The 19,716-nt window shown below is 37.0% G+C and overlaps 1 protein-coding gene across 2 annotated transcripts in view; it reads left to right on the top strand.

Annotated features, from left to right (window-relative positions):
* Nucleotides 1–19,716, top strand: part of LOC131051001 (uncharacterized) — a 205,305-nt gene that overhangs the window by 38,886 nt on the left and 146,703 nt on the right. For both annotated transcript variants that reach the window (XM_059207432.1, XM_057985323.2), the window contains exons 5-6: nucleotides 14,015–14,296; nucleotides 15,566–15,765. In XM_059207432.1, the coding sequence (XP_059063415.1) occupies nucleotides 14,015–14,296; nucleotides 15,566–15,765 (482 nt within the window). The remainder of the gene's footprint in view (nucleotides 1–14,014; nucleotides 14,297–15,565; nucleotides 15,766–19,716) is intronic.

Genomic DNA, 19,716 nt, shown 5'->3' with positions numbered 1-19,716 from the left:
GTTCACCTACAGGGACGCCTGAAAGTTCTTCCTTTAAGACGACTTGACATTCTTCATTGGAATCTCCTTCTTGTGGTTAGGATGGATGCTCACCAAGGACGTCATCATCTTGAATAGTATAACACTCAATTCCTTGTTCTTGGGATGGTGAAGCATCGAATGCGTGATAATCCCTCAAGTCATTTATGCCTTCTGCATTATTTTCTTTCTCTATCTCTTGATGATCCTCACTAGTATCCATGTTTTGTAGAGTTTCATGCCTTGGTGTCTCCAAGCTTTGATCTTCACCTACTAGCATCTTGGTGGCTTGGATGTCTTCCACTATATCTTCATCTTCTTTGGACACAAAGTAATCTTCAATTGTGATGCCTTGACTGCTTGTCTCATTCATACTATCCTTTTGCAATTCATCCCACAATGTTTCGGGAGGTTGAAGTTGATGATGAATCGTGCCTCTTGTAGCAACTTGTTTATCTGGAAATTTTTTTGGCAGTAACTCCATTTGTGCCTCTTCCATGAGATCTTTCAGTGCCCCCTCAAATAGCATGATGGTGATGACGTCTTTGAGCGCCCCCTCAAATTGTTCTTCATATTCGGGCTCGCTTGTGATGAATTGTACTTCATTCAACATCTCTATATGATTTTCTCCTCCTTCAAGGTTGTTACTTGAAACTTCTTGTATCTCATTCTCAATAATATCCTTTTGTAGTATGAATGAGAACTCCGTGAGGAATGAGTCATCTTCTTCCTTGATTGCTGGCTCAACACTTTGATCACCACTTGTCAATACTTGAGCTTTGTTTCTTCAACTTTCATTCCATGATATTCTTCTTCAAGAGCAAGGTATGGTGAGCTATCCATTGCAATGCATTGATCATCAAGTTGATTTGTGTTTTCGACTTGCAACTGACTCTCTTCATTGTCTGGTGATGTAGTAATGCCTTGTTCATATGTTCTTCTAAATTGAGCCACAAGTGCACTCCAAGATCTATGTGCAATACACTCTTCCTCGAATAAGGCTGGCAATCCAAACTGATATTTGACTTGGTTGATAGCCATTTCACACAATGAGCAAGTAAACTCGGAGTGGGGTGCATTATGAATCCTACACCACAACTGTAGCAATATGTCTTCTAAATGCATTTCACCATTCAAGACAAGCTGACTTTCAATCATCCATAAGAAACTTGAAAGGGGATCCTTGCTCTCTAGGACATTAAAATTGCCTTCTTCCGCTTCTTGCTTGGAGACATCCCAAAAGAAGATCTTTCCTTGTACTGCCGATTCCATCCTTGATAGGTATGTTAAGCAATGCATCTCATCATGTTCATTCGTCTCGTGGATTCTACTCTGCCCTGGCCTTGCAAACTCGAACAAACGACGTGGGTATAGTTGTATTTTCAATCTCCACCAATGTTGAGGGATATCAACTTGTTGCTCGTCGTGAAATTGTTGTTGCTCCATCGAGAAATCTTTCTTTTTTGATTTTCTGGTTTTTTACTTTTTTTTGATTTTTGGAATAAAGAGATCTTTCATATCCTAAGAATGCAAGAAGATAGGTGAATGATCAGATGGAATCCTACTGGGTGAGGTCTCACCATCAACTTGAACAATTTGACACAAGCTTAGTGCAATCTTCTAAGGGATAGTTCAAAGATATTCAAATCATTATCATCAAACATTGATTACCATTCAAGTTATGCATAAGCAATGGACTTACAACAATTTGAATTTAAGCTCATATCACTCCAATTGACCACGCAAGGCGCTTTTTCAATCAACAAGAGGCTAGTGGTATGGACTAAACGGATTCCACACAAATGCATTCAACAAATTCTTCCATTTAATTTAATCAACATGAAAGTAAATTGAGAACTAAAGACCATGCAAGTTGTTGAAGTAACAAATCAAATTCACCATAACTTCAATGAAATCAATTGTTCTTTACAACAAGGTTTGGCAATAATCTTTGCCTTCTCCTAATCTAACTTTGACTCTAATTTAGCTACCATCTTAGCTCTATTCATTATTCACTACTCTATTCACTAACTATTCCTTTACAAATGAAGAGCTGGAGCCTTTTATAATGCTCTCAATACAATTCAATGGCTCAGATCAATTTGAGATCAATGGCCGATAGTTTACAATGAAAACCCTAATTAGGGTTTGTTACAACAAACTCAATTTTGGCCAGTGAAATAATTACAACACTTTGGCATGACCAATAGATAATAAGGGTAGGTGCCTCGAAGTTTTTGCCATCATGGGTGAGTCAAGTTCATTGCATCTAGACGTGCTGAGGTGGAACTTCTTTGATTGGTGGAGGTAGCGACTAGGATGATGACTAGGAAGCCACTTCAACTTGCACTTGTAAACTTGGTTCATCACCATGAAGGGATGTTGAGAAATATCTCTTGATATTCAACCTTTCAAGCTCGCTGAAAGTAGTGGTGATGGGAAACATTGAGGTAGCTGAGTCCTTCCTTCATCCTAGCTTGCCTTGGGGTGATTGTATAACTTCTCCTTCGCACTCCTTTGATCTCTTCATGTCTCCATAGTGCGGTGAGAGTTGAGATTATTCCTTCCTTGATACCCTTGTGCTTGCGGATGAAGTTTCCTTCTTGAACTTGCATGGAGGCGGAGTCTTGCAATCTTCCCTTTCTCATTTCTTCAAGGTACTGCTTTGCAAGTTGCATCATCTTCCTTTTATATCTGCAAAACAAAACAAGTATTGTATCAAACACTTATGACATATAGCTTTTACACACCTTAACATAATTTCTGATTTCTCATGTGTGTCAAGTCTGATAGGTGGATTTGGAGAGAGTTCATTCTCATGAAGGAGCAATTGAAGTGTTTTCATTCCTAGAGAGGAGCTCTTGAAGTTTGCTCCTAATGATGTGCACATGAAGTTCGCTCCTAAACTCTTGCTCATGAAGTTCGCTTTGATTTGAGTGCACATGAAGTTCGCTCCAACCTTGCTGCACATGAAGTGATCTATGAACTTGCTTTCACTCGTTTCCCTTTGTTCTATGGGTTCTAACATTGGGGTTTTTAACCATTCATTGATGAAAACATGTCAAACTAACCTAAGGAAAGGCCTCTAGAAGAATTCTGCTCTGTGAGTGGAGCACATGAAGTTCGCTCCACAAGGTGTGCACCTGAAGTGAAGTGAAACTTGACACTCAGTGATTTCTTGCTCACTTTCCTTCATTCCATTCATTCAATTTTGATGAAACTAGGCTCATGGAACAACTTCGCTCTCAACTAAGGGCGCTTGAATTAGCTTGAAAATGTACTCTTGAGTTGAACCTTATCACTTTATGTCTTAGTTTATGCCTTTATATACTATAAGACCTGAAAACTCACCTTGAATATAATTTCTGCTTCGACTCGAGGGAAAAGAGTGAAATTCGCTTTGGGAGAGGGGCACTTGAAGTTTTCCTATCTAGCAGCCTCTCACACTCTTCGGTTGAACTCATGCTGGACTTGACTTCTCATGTGATCTGGATGTTACTGAAGGCTAACAAACTCACTCATTTCACACCTCACACAAGGCTATCCACCTCACTCCTGGCTTCCTTAACCATCTATACCCCTCTAATGCAAAGGCTAATAGCTAAGGACTCTTAACACTATCCTAGAAAGCTAGAAAAAGTGGGGGTCCCCATTTGCAATGGGGTGATGTGTGAATACCTCACAATAGGAACAAGTTAGGTTATTAGGCAAGTCATCTTCCTACATGTCAAAGAATTTTGCCAATGCATGGGAAAGGTCTGTACCAATGCCCTGAAGTGTTTAAAATGGCTGCCCTTGAGAATCCAAGTGTTTTTTGAGTTTTCACCAAGTTGGTTCAGTTTTGTCTAGGTCTAGGGAACCTAGTGTGTGGGGAAAGTTGGGAGAAAGAACTCTCTCTGTGTTTGTCTACATTTGGTGACTTGAAAACTTGTTTGTAGGACACTCTAAGCATCCTCCCATCTCTGCATCACAAATATTGCTCTTTTTTGTCAGTAGTAGGAGGTTGTGCTTGAAGTGTTTATCCTCCTTAAGTCTGAAAAGTTAAGGCACAGTCCGATGGTTGCATCCAAGGCAAAAACATGGTTAGGTAGATATTTACATTTAAATGCAAACAGCCCATGAAATTTTCTACAATGTGCATACTTGTAAATCTTGTTAGTTTTAGTTAAATCTTAGGGAGTTTTTCATTGTAATTTTAAGAACAATTATATTGTACTGACAGTTTCGTTTTGTGTTGTTTGGTAATAAACAAATTAAAACACATCACAATAGCACTGTAATAAATTTAGATTTTGATGAATTTCTCACAGTAATGAATTGTTTTTTTTTTGTTAGGTAATAGCAGACAAGGGGTCTGTACCCATTTTATTATTTTTTAAAAGATATTGCAAAGAAAGTGCTGCAAACTCCAGCTCTAAGCTACATGAGAAAATTATCCTTTCCAATGAATATAAGCAAAATTCATCCTTAACAGATTTAACTCTCTTCAAGTACAAATTTTGTTGGATAAAAAGGGCAAAGCTTTGTAATCCGTCTTACTATAACACCCAGCTATCAACAATCTGATCTGCATTCATTTAAAATCTTCTGTACAAAAATTTCCAGCAAACCTCCTCCTTTATCTCTATTGGCTGTGGCTTTTGTAGCATATCTTTGATTACTGTCCTTCGCTGTATCTCCTATGCAGACTGTCCTCCTCAATCTTTAATGCCATTAAACCTTTGTTAAATAAATCATCATTTCTTTGGCTAGACTCATTCCGAACATCCTCCCACACTAACTCTGCCAAATCTTCCTGTTGCACTGCCCACGGTGCCAGCCTGTCCGCCACTTCATTCCCTTCTCTATACACCTGGGATATTTTAAATTCTTGAAAATACTCTAGCTTGTTTAAAATTTGGCTCAATAATTTATCCAACTTCCAGCTTTGTGATTTTTTTATTCTTGATCGAGTTTATAATGATTTGGGAGTCTCCCTCGAGGTGTAATTTCAAAATTCCTACTTTACTCGTCACTTCCAAGGTGAGTAAAGCCGCTTGAGCCTTTGCTTCATTATCCGTGCCCAAACCCAACTTCTTTGACCCATATGCCACTAAATTGCCTTGCCCCTTTCTTACTACAGAACCTATTCGCGAGGGTCCAAGATTTCCACTGGATGCCTCATCAAAATTTGTCACCATCCATCCCGGTTTGGGTGGATTCCATCTTGTTTCCTTCCTATTTATAGAGCACAGATCAACCCGGACAGACCCATTAATGGGTGGGACCTTGAGATAGTTCCAATTTTTCGTTAGAAGATCATCCCAGTTCGATGATGGATATTTTAATTGATTTTGACTTGCTGCTGCTGTATTTACTGTTAATGCATGGTAGCTTATGCAAGATAAGATCTTCCTGACCTTCCTTGTTCTGTTATTTATCTACGTGCTTCATGTCTGATTTATATTGCATATGATTATCGGATTGTACAAACATTGCTTATCATTATGCTATCGGGCTAACAACTCGATAGCATATTAATGTCAATTGTTAATTGGCATTAATATGCTATCGGGGTATTAACTCGATAGCATATTAAATGCTATAAGTAATACCCCGATAGCATATTAAATGCTATAAGTTATCGGGTTAAATTCGCCGATACATACTTGCTATCGGGTGCATAAACATTAGCACTGATTCACATCTGTTATTGGGCTTAATTATATCGGGCATATTTGTTATCGGGTTTAATGAATACACTACTTCATTTGGCATTAACATTGGTTAACAAATGCACTGGTTGGATTATATACATCGTGCACTTTGAATCATCGGTGTTTATATGAACCGATTCATTATATTGATCAGTCATTATATTATGATATTACAATATGCTATCGGGGGTTTTTGAACCGATAATCAGCATTGTGTTAATGGTATAATTGTAAAGGCACCGATCAATGGGTGCATTGATCGGTCATGCCTAAAAGGCATGACCGGTCAATACACCAATTGACCGGTTGCCTAAATGATATATATGCCAATTGAATTCATTTGGAGAAGACATAGAAAATATTAAATGATCTCTCTCCTTCAGACCTGCAGATAAAATCAGAATTATTAGACATTGACATAATTCCTCATATCCATATATAGCATTCATAGTTCATAACTTGTTCTTTAATTGAAATTGAAATAACTTTACATGGTATCAGAGCCAAGGTAATCGAACCTAAGGCTATTCAATTTTGATAAAATTCAAGGACTAAGTTACAAACTACATCACATTACCATAATGGCCAACGCTATCAGATTCGAAGATAGACTCGGAGGTAGCGAAGATTTTTCAGCTTGGAAGTTTAGAATCAAAATGATTTTAAGAGAAAACAAAGTTGATTCATATGTCCAAACTGAAAGTGCACAACCAGAAGATGAAACCGAGAAATCCACATGGATCGAGGGAAATGACAAGGCTTTTAAAATAATAGTGGATGGGGTAAGAAATAATATAATGCCCATCATTAGAAAGCAGGAGACGGCTTAGAAAATGTTCAAGGCACTTGAAAGGACATTTGAGATATCAAATGCAAGTCGTACTCTGGCATTAAAATGAGAGATCAACCATATCAGTATGAACAAAGGGGAGACAATTAACTCCTACTTCATGAGGATATCAAGCCTAAGAGATGACCTAGCTTCCCTTGGATACGACATCCAAAGCAAAGAGTTAACACTCATTGCTCTAGATGGATTGCCTAGTGGATGGAACACATTCGTCCAAGGCATCAGTGCTAGGTCCAAATATCCTAAGTTTGAAAGACTAAGAGATGACTGTCTACAAGAAGAATCCAGATTGAACAAGGTAGGAATAAAACAGAAGAATATAGATGAAGACTTGCAAGTCCTAAATACAAACATCAATAAGAAGTACAAAAAGAAGCAATTCAGGAAAAGAAAAGCTAAACAAGGCAAGAACACTTCTAAGAAAGACCTATCACATGTTCAATGTTATAGGTGTGACAAATTTGGACACTATGTTGCAAACTGTCCGGAGAAAGGGAAGCAAGCCACATTTGCAAAAGTGAGGAAATCTAGAAGAGAAAATGACTCCGAAAACTATGTCCTCTACTCAGCACTTACAAGCCATGCTTCAAACAAGTCTAACTCATGGGTGATCGACAGTGGTTCATCCAGACACATCACCGGCTTTAGAAAAATACTAGACTCCATGATAGAGAAAGATGATGAGGAAGTAACCATCGGAGACGATTCTTCAAATCCAGTTAGAGGAATTGGAACCTGCACCATCAAACTGAAGACAGGCATGTCACTACGACTTGAAGAAGTACTATATGTTCCAGGCATCAAAAGAAATCTAATCTCCATATCAGCACTAGAATATCAAGGATACAGAGTGACCTTCATGGAAAACAAGGTGTTGGCTTGGCCAAAGAGATCCTCCATCAAAGACGCTAAGGTCATTGGTTGAAGACAAGGCTATTTGTATGAGCTATGTACAGAGCCCAATCTAGCATTGATCCATGAAGCAACTAATGCAAATGAAGTATGGCACAGGAGATTAGGCCATTTGAATAATAAAGCTTTGTCAACTATGGGAAACCTTGTCACAGGTCTACCTAAGTTGAAGCAATATCATTCAGAGGCATGCAAAGGGTGTGCCTTAGGTAAAAATACCAAAAGTGCATTTTAGAATAGTACTAGGAAAAATAGCAAAGTTTTGGAGTTAATTCATTTTGATGTATGTGGACCTATGTCCGTACCCTCGCTAGGGGGATTTTTGTACTATGTAATTTTTGTTGATGACTACTCTAGGAAGACGTGGATCTACTTTCTGAAATGTAAAGAATCAGAAGAGATCCTAAGTAGGTTTAAAGAGTTTAAAACATGAACAAAAAATCTCTCTGAAAACAAAATTAAAACCTTAAGAACTGACAATGGGGGGGAATACACATCAGGACTATTTAAAGACTTTTGTAAAAATTTTGGGACTAAGAGGGAGTTGACAATACCTTATAATCCACAACAAAATGGAGTAGCTGAAAGGAAAAATAGGACTATAGTAGAAGCTGCCAAAGCCATGATACTAGATCAAAATCTAAACTTGAACCTTTGGGCAGAAGCAACTAACACTGCTGTGTACATGCCAAATAGATGTCCTCATTCACACCTTGAAGATAAAACTCCTGAGGAAGTCTTTACCAAAACAAAACCAGATATCAACCATCTTAGGATATTTGGGTGTCCGGTCTATATTCATGTACCTAAAGAGAAAAGACTAAAACTAGAACCCTCTGGAAAAAGGGGAATACTTGTAGGATACAGTGAAACTTCTAAAGCCTACAGAATCTATGTACAAGGGCAGAAAAATATTGAACTCAGTAGGGATGTAATCTTCGAAGAAGATTTAGCTTTCAAAAGGGCCCAAAATACAATAGAACCTGAAATTCATAATCCTACTCCTAACCTAGAAGAACCTACTCCTGAGCTTCAGAGGGAGTATCTTGAGGAAACTATAAGTGAAACACAAGACCCACCTATAGATAATCGCAAGAAAAGACCACTATGGGCCACCAAAACTATAGCAGAAGCTCAGAAGTTCGCTGCTCCTTCAGGAACCTTCAGGGAAAGCAAGAGGCCTAATAAATTCATCAACTATAATGCACTTATGAATGATCTTTCTAAAGCTGAACCTAACAATGTTTCAGATGCACTCAAACATCAAGTATGGATAGATGCCATGACTGAAGAATATCAGTCCATTATGAAGAATGATGTTTGGGAGATTGCTCCTAGGCCAACCAAGAAGTCTGTTGTGTTTTCTAAATGGTTGTTTAAAATCAAGCATGCTGCAGATGGCAGTATTGAAAAACACAAGGCCAGATTTGTAGCTAGAGGGTTCTCACAAAAGGAAGGAATAGATTACGAAGAAACATTTGCACCTGTTGCCAGGTACACTTCAGTAAGAGCTGTCCTAGCCATTGCAACAGCAAAGGGGTGGAAGGTACATCAGATGGATGTTAAGACAACATTCCTAAATGGCGAGATTGTGGAAGAAGTCTACTTAGAGCAACCTGAAGGGTTTGAAATTCATGATGCAGAGTCTCATGTGTGTAGACTCAAGAAAGCTCTCTATGGGCTCAAACAGGCTCCCAGAGCCTGGTATGAAAGAATTGACACCTATCTCTCAAAGCTGGGTTTCTCTAAGAATGATGCAGATCCTAATCTCTACCTCAAAAGAAATAAAGGTGATATGTTAATATTAATTTTATATGTTGATGACTTATTAATCACAGGAGATGATCACCTAATAGATCAATGCAAGAAAGATCTATCCATAGAATTTGATATGAAAGACTTGGGGCTTCTTCATTACTTCCTAGGATTGGAAGTATGGCAGAATTCTGATAATATTGTATTGAACCAAGGGAAGTACACCTTGGACATATTGACAAGATTTGGAATGCTAAACCGCAAACCCATGACCTCTCCTATGGAAACCAACTTCCATAAACTTAAAGAAGCAGTAGCAGAATCAAGACCTACTGACCCCACTCAATATAGGCAGATGATTGTGTCCCTGATGTATCTAGTAAATACAAGGCCAGATATCTGCTATGCTGTTAATGCCTTAAGTCAGTTCATGTGTGAACCTAAGGAGATACACCTGGTTGCAGTAAAGCATATAATGAGATATCTACAAGGTACCCTAAAGCTTGGTCTTAAATATGAAAAGGTTGACATAGATCTACATGGATTTACAAATTCAGATTGGGCTGGCAGTGTGACTGACAGAAAGAGCACTTCAGGGTGCTGCTTCAGTTTAGGGTCAGCCATGATATCCTGGATCAGCAGAAAACAATCTTCAGTAGCTCAGAGTTCCACAGAGGCTGAATATATTGCAGCTTCAATGGCTGCCCAAGAAGCAGTATGGCTAAGGAAATTGCTCATGGGATTATTTGGAGAACCTATGAAACCTACAGTCATTCAGTGTGATTATCAAAGCTGTATAAAACTCTCTGTAAATTTAGTATTTCATGACAGGTCCAAACATATTGAGATTCCATATCACTATGTACGAGATATGGTTGACAGGAATGTGATAAAGTTAGAATAAGTGTGTACAGGAGATCAGACTGCAGATATTCTGACCAAACCACTTTCCAGAGTGAAGCTTGATCACTTCAGAAAGGGTTTAGGTATGATAGAAAGGTAATCTGCTTTGTAATCTATACTTACATATATTTAAGATGTTTAATGTGTAAACTTCTTTGTCATGTTTGGACTATCTCTTGGCTTCTTGCCACCTGTGTTCATATCTAAGAGGTGACGATCTCTCAGATACTAAACACTTGTATGTAGACATCATAAGGTGACGATCTTATAATAGTCAAACCAGTAATCATGTTGGATCACTGGTAAGTCATGGATGTGCCATGACTATGTTGTGATACAACATTTGTACAAATGCTATTGCATTATCACAACTTGGATATGATGAGAACTTAAGCACTTCTCATATGGTTATCCTTGTATTGCGTGTTAGGCAATACTGATATCACGTGTAGGTGATATCTCAACCATTGATCATGTTGGATCTCTGGTAAGTCATGGATGTGCCATGACTATGTTGTGATAAACATTTATAAATGTTATTGCACTTATCACAACTTGGATATGATGAGAAACTAACCTTTCTCATAGACTTATCCTTAAGTATTGCATGTTAGGCAATACTGATATCACGTGTTAGGTGATATCTTGATGAATCTTACAGATCACATGTTTTGGTGATTTCTCACATGATCAGGTGATGATTCTCTTACTTTTATCACATGTTAAAAGAATACTTTATGTCACATGCTCAGGTGATGTTCTTCTATTTTGTATCATATGTCTTGATGGTACTTCTCATGTATAAATGATTTTTGCTGACTGACATTATCTTAGTTATGAAAAGGAAATGTGATGCAGGTTGCCTTATCTATCTTCCAAAGCTAAGAGGGAGTGTTAATGCATGGTAGCTTATGCAAGATAAGATCTTCCTAACCTTCCTTGTTCTGTTATTTATCTACATGCTTCATGTCTGATTTATATTGCATATGATTATCGGATTGTACAAACATTGCTTATCATTATGCTATCGGGCTAACAACCCGATAGCATATTAATGTCAATTGTTAATTGGCATTAATATGCTATCGGGGTATTAACCCGATAGCATATTAAATGCTATAAGTTATTGGGTTAAATTCGCCGATACATACTTGCTATCGGGTGCATAAACATTGGCACCAATTCACATCTGTTATCGGGCTTTATTATATCGGGCATATTTGTTATCGGGTTTAATGAATACACCGCTTCATTTGGCATTAACATTGGTTAACAAATGCACCGGTTGGATTGTGCACTTTGAATCATCGGTGTTTATATGAACCGATTCATTATATTGATCAGTCATTATATTATGATATTACAATATGCTATCGGGGGTTTTTGAACCGATAATCAGCATTGTGTTAATGGTATAATTTTAAAGGCACCGATCAATGGGTGCATTGTTTAGGCATGACCGGTCAATACACCAATTGACCGGTTGCCTAAATGATATATATGCCAATTGAATTCATTTGGAGAAGACATAGAAAATATTAAATGATCTCTCTCCTTCAGACCTGCAGATAAAAATCAGAATTATTAGACATTGACATAATTCCTCGTATCCATATATAGCATTCATAGTTCATAACTTGTTCTTTAATTGAAATTGAAATAACTTTACATTTACTACTTCAGCTATGACTTGTTCAATTTAATTACATAGCATTAATTTTGGCATTTCTTTTCCTTGAAAATTTCTTCTATTCCTCTCTTTCCAAATTTCCCAGATTACAATTGATGGGCTGACTATCCATATACGTGAAAAAACTGATTTTTGCAATCTGTCCTCCATCCACAAAACATTTCTAACAACGGTCCTGAGAAGGGTGAGTTACAGCTGAGTTTCGTCATTATGACTTTTCAGCATTTTGTTGCATAATCGCAGTGCAGCAATAAATGATCTACTGATTCTGTCTCTTTCTTGCAAAAAATGCACCAATTCGGTCCTTGAAAACCTAGCATTTTTAGTCTTTCTCCATTTAGAATTTTCTTTTGTATCTCTAGCCATGCAAATACTCCTGCTTTTGGAAGACAGTTTTTATTCCACCAAAGATGACCAGGCCAATGCTCTTTAACACTCACCTTTTCTTTTAGTTCATACCCAATTTTAACATTGTATTTCCCAGATTTGGAGCTACACCATTTAACTTCATCATCCATACTTACCAACGACACCTTTCTCTCCTTCAGTATCTGGTTCAAAGTCCTCTTTTGATCTTGTGATAAACTCAGATCTGCCACTGATTTCCATCTTCAAATGGGCTGTCCCTCAATTACTTCTTCCACAAAGTCCATCACTTTTTCTCCCCATGCTCTTTTGATGACCTCTTTAATTTCGTTGAACCTTTCATTCTTATCTAAGTTTTCATAAAATTCTCACGAGTCTTCCGAAAAGGCTGCTTTTTTCCCATTACTAATAGCCCAAGTTATGTGGTTGGTGATTATTTGCCGGTAAGACATCATAAAATTCCATATAGCCGATCTCTTCAGTGGGTTTTTTGTAGTGCAAATTCTTTCCTTATTCCTTAAATCGAATTACTTCCGTAGAAGATCTTTGCCCACTTCTGATCATTATAGTTATACATATTCTTCATTAACTTTGCTCCCAATGCCTCCTTAAGAAAAGTCCACTGTCTTAATCCAACACCTCCAGCAGCTTTTGGCATGCAAATTTTCTCCTAGGCTACTAATGGAATTTTGTTTTGTTCTTTACTTCCATTCCAAAAAAAATTCCTAATCTTTTGTTCAATTGCATTTTTTATTTTAACAGGGATTCTCATGCATGACAGAGAATATATAGGAATAGCAAATATTATGGACTTTAGCATTAGAATTCTTCCTGCTAAGGATAGCCATCTCCCTTTCCAACTCTCCATCTTTGCAATACATTTGTCGACTATAGAATTCGATAGCTTTGATTTATTAGTCCCAACAAACAAAGGTGTGTCTCAATAATGAATTCTTAAGTTAGAAATGATTATCAATTATTTTTCTTTTTCTTCAAGAATATATATTTTTTATAAACTTGATGAATTATCAAGGAAAGAGTTACTGTCTTATGAAATTTGGAGCACGAATTTATTTTCAAAAAATTTCAGTTTATTTTTTTTGGGGGTGGAGTGGAAAGATTAATTCACCAGTGAAAAATAGACCCTAAAATTATCCCTATGTGGCAGTAGAAATGTTATGCCAGTGAAGAACACACCAGCAAATTTATTCAGCAGGATAAACATTCCAGGGATATCCCACAAGGAGTTCAGACAACTGCAACTTTAGTGATATAAGTAGGGTACATTGGCTATCTATGCTTATGAGGAGAATGAGAGGATATTAGAGCTCGCTTGACCTCAATCGTTCTACGAATCTTCATGTAGGATGAGTAGTCAAGAGATGTGTTGGAATGTCAGACCACAATTATAAAAGTAGCAGCCATAATAATCAAAACAATAAGCGCATTGCACATTCCAGCATATGGAATAATATAATTAAACTATGTTTGACTGCATTTACATGACAGATCTTTCCAATTGTTTCTTGAGTTCTAAGTATCCGATTGTGGTGTGTAGACCCTTCAATTCATAATTTAGGAAAATATAAATTTGATTTTTGTGTTCCATTTTAGGAAAATTATGACTTTATATGACTCATAAACATAAATACATGCAATATGTGTCGAGTTCCTGTGACCAACTATTTGTTTGTTTTGTAGATTTTATATTCTATTGACGGCATGCCATTTGTGTTTAATCATATATACGTTATAGGTTAATTTCATCAGATTTATGGTTTACAAGTTTCATGATGCTTACCTGACATTAAGTGTTTTTAACAGGATACGAATGAGCTGGTTGGTACTGTTGTGGACATTTTTAACACTGGAGCTAATGATCTTCTGTCGGTAATATTGAGTGAAACTAAAGACAATGTTACTGGTGCAAAAACTCCAGCAGCAGATGAAGAAAACTCTGCCCCTCTTATATGGATTCCATTTGTCCAAGATATTGTTCCAGATGTTGATATCCAGATGAGGCAACTTCGTATCACTCCACCAGAAGGACTTCTAGAGTTGAACTTGCGTCCAAAAGGCTTGACAAGTGGGGATAGACGCCGAGAGGTGCTATATTAAATCTCAGATCAAATCTGTTGGTTTATAATTTTGGTTATGATTAGAGCATTGTTAATCATTGGTTTCTACAGATCTATGAACTGAGTAGTCTGTCTCTTCCTTTTTTTTCTAAGTTAAATTTTATTTTTTCCTTAGATGCAGCATTAATAGCAAATAAACTTAAGCTGTCAAATGTATCATACAGAGTGTATATTGTGCATTTCAAGCAACAAGTCAACCTATTTATAGATCGAGAGTGAGTATCTTCTATGATTATCCTCTTCCTTGCTCTTCTAAGGGATCATTCTGGGGCCCAAAAACTATTCATTTATGAATGACCTCCAATTATGAAAACTTCCATAAATAAGGATGAAGATATTTGAATTGACTATTGGCATTGATTTGATTGAACTCTTATAATATTCATTGTGTGACCACATTTAAAGTAAGGTTTTACTCCATTATATTTAACTGTTCATGTGATCTTGCTTTTTTTGTTATGGAAGAAAGTATTAAAGCCTCTTTATGCCTTCTTTTGTGTCTAAGAAATCTTTGCAGCTGGGCTGCCATTGATATAAACATTCTGTCACTATTCAAAATATAACCCAAGTAGTGCACATGTTACAATTCTTGTATATAGTGTGTGGATAGAGTTTCATTTATGCTGTTTAACTTGACTTTATGTTGTGGTTGCTTATGCATTTTCCTGAAGCCCAACTTATGGAAGATGGTTACTACTCGAAATCAAGATTTCTATGTATGACATTGCATTCGTTCAAACAATAAACAATTTTGAGCAAGTAATTGACAGATAATGTTGTTTTTAGCCAAAATTTTGATGACAATTATGTAGTTCATTGCTTCTTTGATGAGACTTTTTATATGGATAAGAAATGTGGCGGTTGAATTTGACCCTGGATAATGGGTTGTGACTTGAAAATTTTAAATTATGTTGCAATGTTATTTGGATTTTGGCACATTTAACATGAATTTGAGGTATGTGGCATTCCCTCGCTTACACAGTGCAGGGTTACATGCATTGCTGTGTTAATTGTTTTTGCAGCCAGCAATTAAAAATCTTTTCAGAATAAATGCTTTCTGACATGAAACATTCAGTTTTATTTTCAAATTGTGACCAAAAAATTCAAATTTTAATATGGTTGATTTCCTTGACCATGTTTTTTCTTTTACTTTTTATTTTCTGTTCTTGCTAAGAAAGTAATATTCAAAATTCTTAGCTTTTTTTCATTTTTCTATGGTGGATGTTGCAACAAACAGGAAATCAAGCAGAAGAGAAAAACACGGCAGAAAGTTGCAGGCATTAAAAAGAAATTGCATGAACTGGGACAGGAGCATATTCTAATGGGGCTTTCAACAGGTAATGAGACGCAGAAGCAAGCTCTTTTAGACCAGCTTTCAAGATTTGACTTCAAACTTTTCAAACATGCATTGCAAGAGGCATCTGGAACTTATGATAGGTACGGATAATCTTTCTTTCACCTTTATTACAAGTACAGAAAAGCAAGTAATCGAATTGACTGGTGATACTTGTTGATATTATTTGGAGCTGCTCGTCCTCATAATATACTCTCTGTTTTGGTAAACTATCTTTGATAGAAAAAAACAAGTAATCAAAGGTATTAAGGGGGGCTTGTCCTTCTATTACATAGAAACTTGAAAGTTTCCATATGAAAATTGAATTGATTCAACAAAATGGATGAAATTCAGAGACCATAATTTCCTCCGCAGAAGGCAATGAATAACTGTTTCTCATGCTAACCACAAGTACAAAATTTCAGAGGGCAGATTACTGGAAGCTTATTATTAGAAAGGCTAAACTGGTTTGCATACCAGTTGGAAAATCAAGTTAATTGCAGAAGACCTCTAACTTCCCCTACCGTTAAGAATTCCAAATATATTTTGTTCCACAACTGTATTCTACAGATTTAACGCTTTTACTGTTTTCAGATACTCCTTTCATGCTTGTACTGTCACAGCAATGTCTGTAAAGCTTTGTCTTTCTCATTTTATGCATTAATAGATGGATATAAAGACCGAGTCTTCTTCGTATTAATTGAAAAGGCGGGCAGACAAAAATGCAGATTGCTACACCATAATGCAAGAGCATGTTTCATTCATTTGGAGTTTTCAGGATAATCAATACAATGATAGCATTTGCTTTATAAAGCCATTTTCCTGTTACAGCCTTTATAACCTCCATGCTTCTGACAACTATTAATTACTAACATTTATTCAACCTACTAATATCTCTAATGTATATACTATATATTTAATTATTTACGAACCTGATAAATTAATATTATAGATGCTGTATATTTCCAACATTCCCTTCTCATCACTCTGAACAAAGGCAGGAGCACTGGTACAAAACATCACTCGACCAAACAGGGGGACACAGTATCCTTCATCAAAGTTGCTTATAAGGGACAAACATACTGTCAACAACAATGAACCACCATGGATAGGGACACAAATGCTTCCTATCAGCAAAAGTTGATTCCACAAGGACATATACACTGTAAACAGCAATGAAGTCACAACAAATATAGTTAGGGACCACATGCACACCACTCTACTTATGATTAGGGATAAGCACACCATTTGACAAGTACAAAAGATTCACCCCTTGATCCAAAAATGGGAAAACAAGAAGACCTGATGCTTCTCAAGTTGTGTACCATCTCTGAGTGAGAAGCTAGCTTCAAACAGTAATGCACCTCCATCCTCCTCTGTGTTAGAATAATAATTCTATCTAATGTTAATGGTCAATATTGTAATTAGGTGTCTACAGTAGTCAGTAGTTAGAGGTAGTTAGACATCATTAATAGCTATAGTATTTTTCATTTCTATAAATGTAATCTTTCCTTCAGTTAATAGATAACTAAGATTTTTACCAGTTTACTCCCTGAACATGGTATCAGAGCTTGCAAGAGAATAATTTTTCTCTAAAAATTTCGAAAGAAACTTTTTGGTTTATGAGAAAAATTCGAATTTCTTTGGGCGAATTTTTCTTGCAGGTTTCGTGTTAGGGTTTTGGCCTTAAAAATCGTGATGCCCTTGCCTTAATTTTCGCGAGTTTCTGCAGTATTTTTTTTTTTGTGATTTTCTGCCCTCATGTGGCATGCGTGTTCGTGGTTCCTGGGCGGAATTTTTTGCCCTCAACCCGTGATTTTCGCGATTTTTCGGCCGTCGGTCTTATGCGTGACCTGAATATTTCCACGATGGAATTGTTTTGCGCCCTCGTCTTTTTTCTGTCGGCGGCCAAACTTCTGTGATTTTTGTGGGCGTCGGGCGACTTGTGTTAATTCTGTCGGCCGCCATTCTTCTCCGCCCGTCGTGTCACTTCTGCGTTCGCGTTTTCTTTTTTGCGGGTCTATTTTTTTTCGGCGGCGGCGGCTTTGTATTCCGCGGCCTAGGGTTTTCAAAAAACCCTCAGTCTTTTTTTTTGGCGCCTACCATTAATATTTTCGGGTCTGCGAATTTTTGCAATCTGCACGTTTATTTTTTTAATGGCCTAGGGTTTCTGCAACTTTGCCTAGGGTTTTGACCCTCCGTTTCAAGGCGGAATTTTATTTTGATTGCAGATTCTTGGTGGGTTTTTCGAGAGATTTTCTGGGTCTTCCGGAAAATTTTTTGCCTTGAAAACCGTGCCAGTGTTTCAGTTTCTGCCTTGGAGTCCATCTTGCAAAACTTGTTTTCATCTGCTGTTTTTTCATCCCTTGGAATTCGTGCCTTCACTAGTTCGACCTGGCGGTACGTGATGGCATCTCCGACAAATATAATGCTCGAAAGCAGCCAGAATTTCAACGGCCGCAACTACAACACCTGGAAGTAGTGTATGTTGACAATTGTCATTACATCCGCAAGTTGGTAGAAGACGGATCAGTTCAGTTGCAGTATGTTTCGACTACGGATCAGACTGCGGATATTCTCACCAAGTCTCTGAGCCCAGATAAATTTGTAAAATTTAGGGGGCAATTTGGTGTTTTTGATAGATTGACCATTAAGGGAGGGTGTTAGAATAATAATTCTATATAATGTTAATGGTCAATATTGTAATTAGGTGTGTACAGTAGTTAGTAGTTAGAGGTAGTTAGACATCATTAATAGCTACAGTATTTTTCATTTCTATAAATGTAATCTTTCCTTCGGTTAATAGATAATTAAGATTTTTACCAGTTCACTTCTTGAACACTTTGATCTTGATAGATTTATCCACTAAATGCACCTTGAGAATCTTCGTAATGTACTAAACCAAAAACTAATGAATAATTTCAGATCTAAAAATTAGATTTGCAAATATTATGCCAATTTCACCAAAATCACTAAAACTAGTCAACTAGTCTTGCATAGAGAGGACAACAAATCAATGAACTTTCCAAAGAACATCATTAAATTGATTTTTCTGATATGAACAATAGATGAATAGGTATGAAAATCTGATTTTACAACAGCAACAAAGCTATAGCTTCACACTCCTATAATCTCCCACAAATCCGCAAACAAGACTACCCAACTGGAATAGTTTGTTCACCAAATGAAAATAACATCATATGGAATGAATTTTCTGATATTTAATAGCAAATAATGAGGTCTGAAATCTGATTTACAACAGCAGCAATTGGTTTGAGCTTTCAACACCCATATTCTACACAAAACTCACAAAATATGACAAATTTGGTACACCCATTTAACTCCAAACACCACAAAATGAAATAGTTTGAGTTCCAAATGAAAATACCAGCATATAGATCTGATTACAAACTCAATTACAGCAGCATACAACTGTGATATGTAATGTCCCTTTTTGTAAATGCCCTAGTTTTTGCCCTAAAATCCTGTGTTGCATGGGTACCCATACCCAACCCCCTAGAACGCGTACCGGAGACTGGTACGCGTCTCCCGTACTGGAGACCCGTCAAGAGACGTCTCTACACATAGGAGACTCCACGTCAACGAACCCTCCCGTCTCCACCCTAAATAACACGTGCAAAAGTCAAAAAGTTTGACGCGATGCGTGGGCAGAAGCAAAAACCACTGACGTGAGCCCCATTTTCAGACATTTGTATGACATTTTGATTTGACTCAGTTCACATTTGTGTACTTAAACTTCAAAGTGAATGTTAATTCTTGTTTTGAAAGTTCAATGTCATATTTTCTGATTTTCTATAAATTATTAAATTATATTTAAAAAAAAATTGGCGTCTCCAAGTACCCCCGTCTCCTATTTTGAAAAAATAGGCGTCCGGTACCGGTACCAGTCTCCAACGTCTCCGAGTACCCCCGTACCCATGCAACCTTGCTAAAATCACAATTCCAAGTAACTTTCCTACTAGGGTTAGGAACATAAACTTAATCATAAGATATTTCTAATTTATTGGGGAAATTTAACTATAGGGCAGCTATAA

Source organism: Cryptomeria japonica, chromosome 6 (genome assembly GCF_030272615.1).
Source record: "Cryptomeria japonica chromosome 6, Sugi_1.0, whole genome shotgun sequence".
NCBI lineage: Eukaryota > Viridiplantae > Streptophyta > Pinopsida > Cupressales > Cupressaceae > Cryptomeria > Cryptomeria japonica.
Note: the sequence above shows the minus strand (reverse complement) of the source record. Positions and strands in the feature narration are given on the sequence as shown.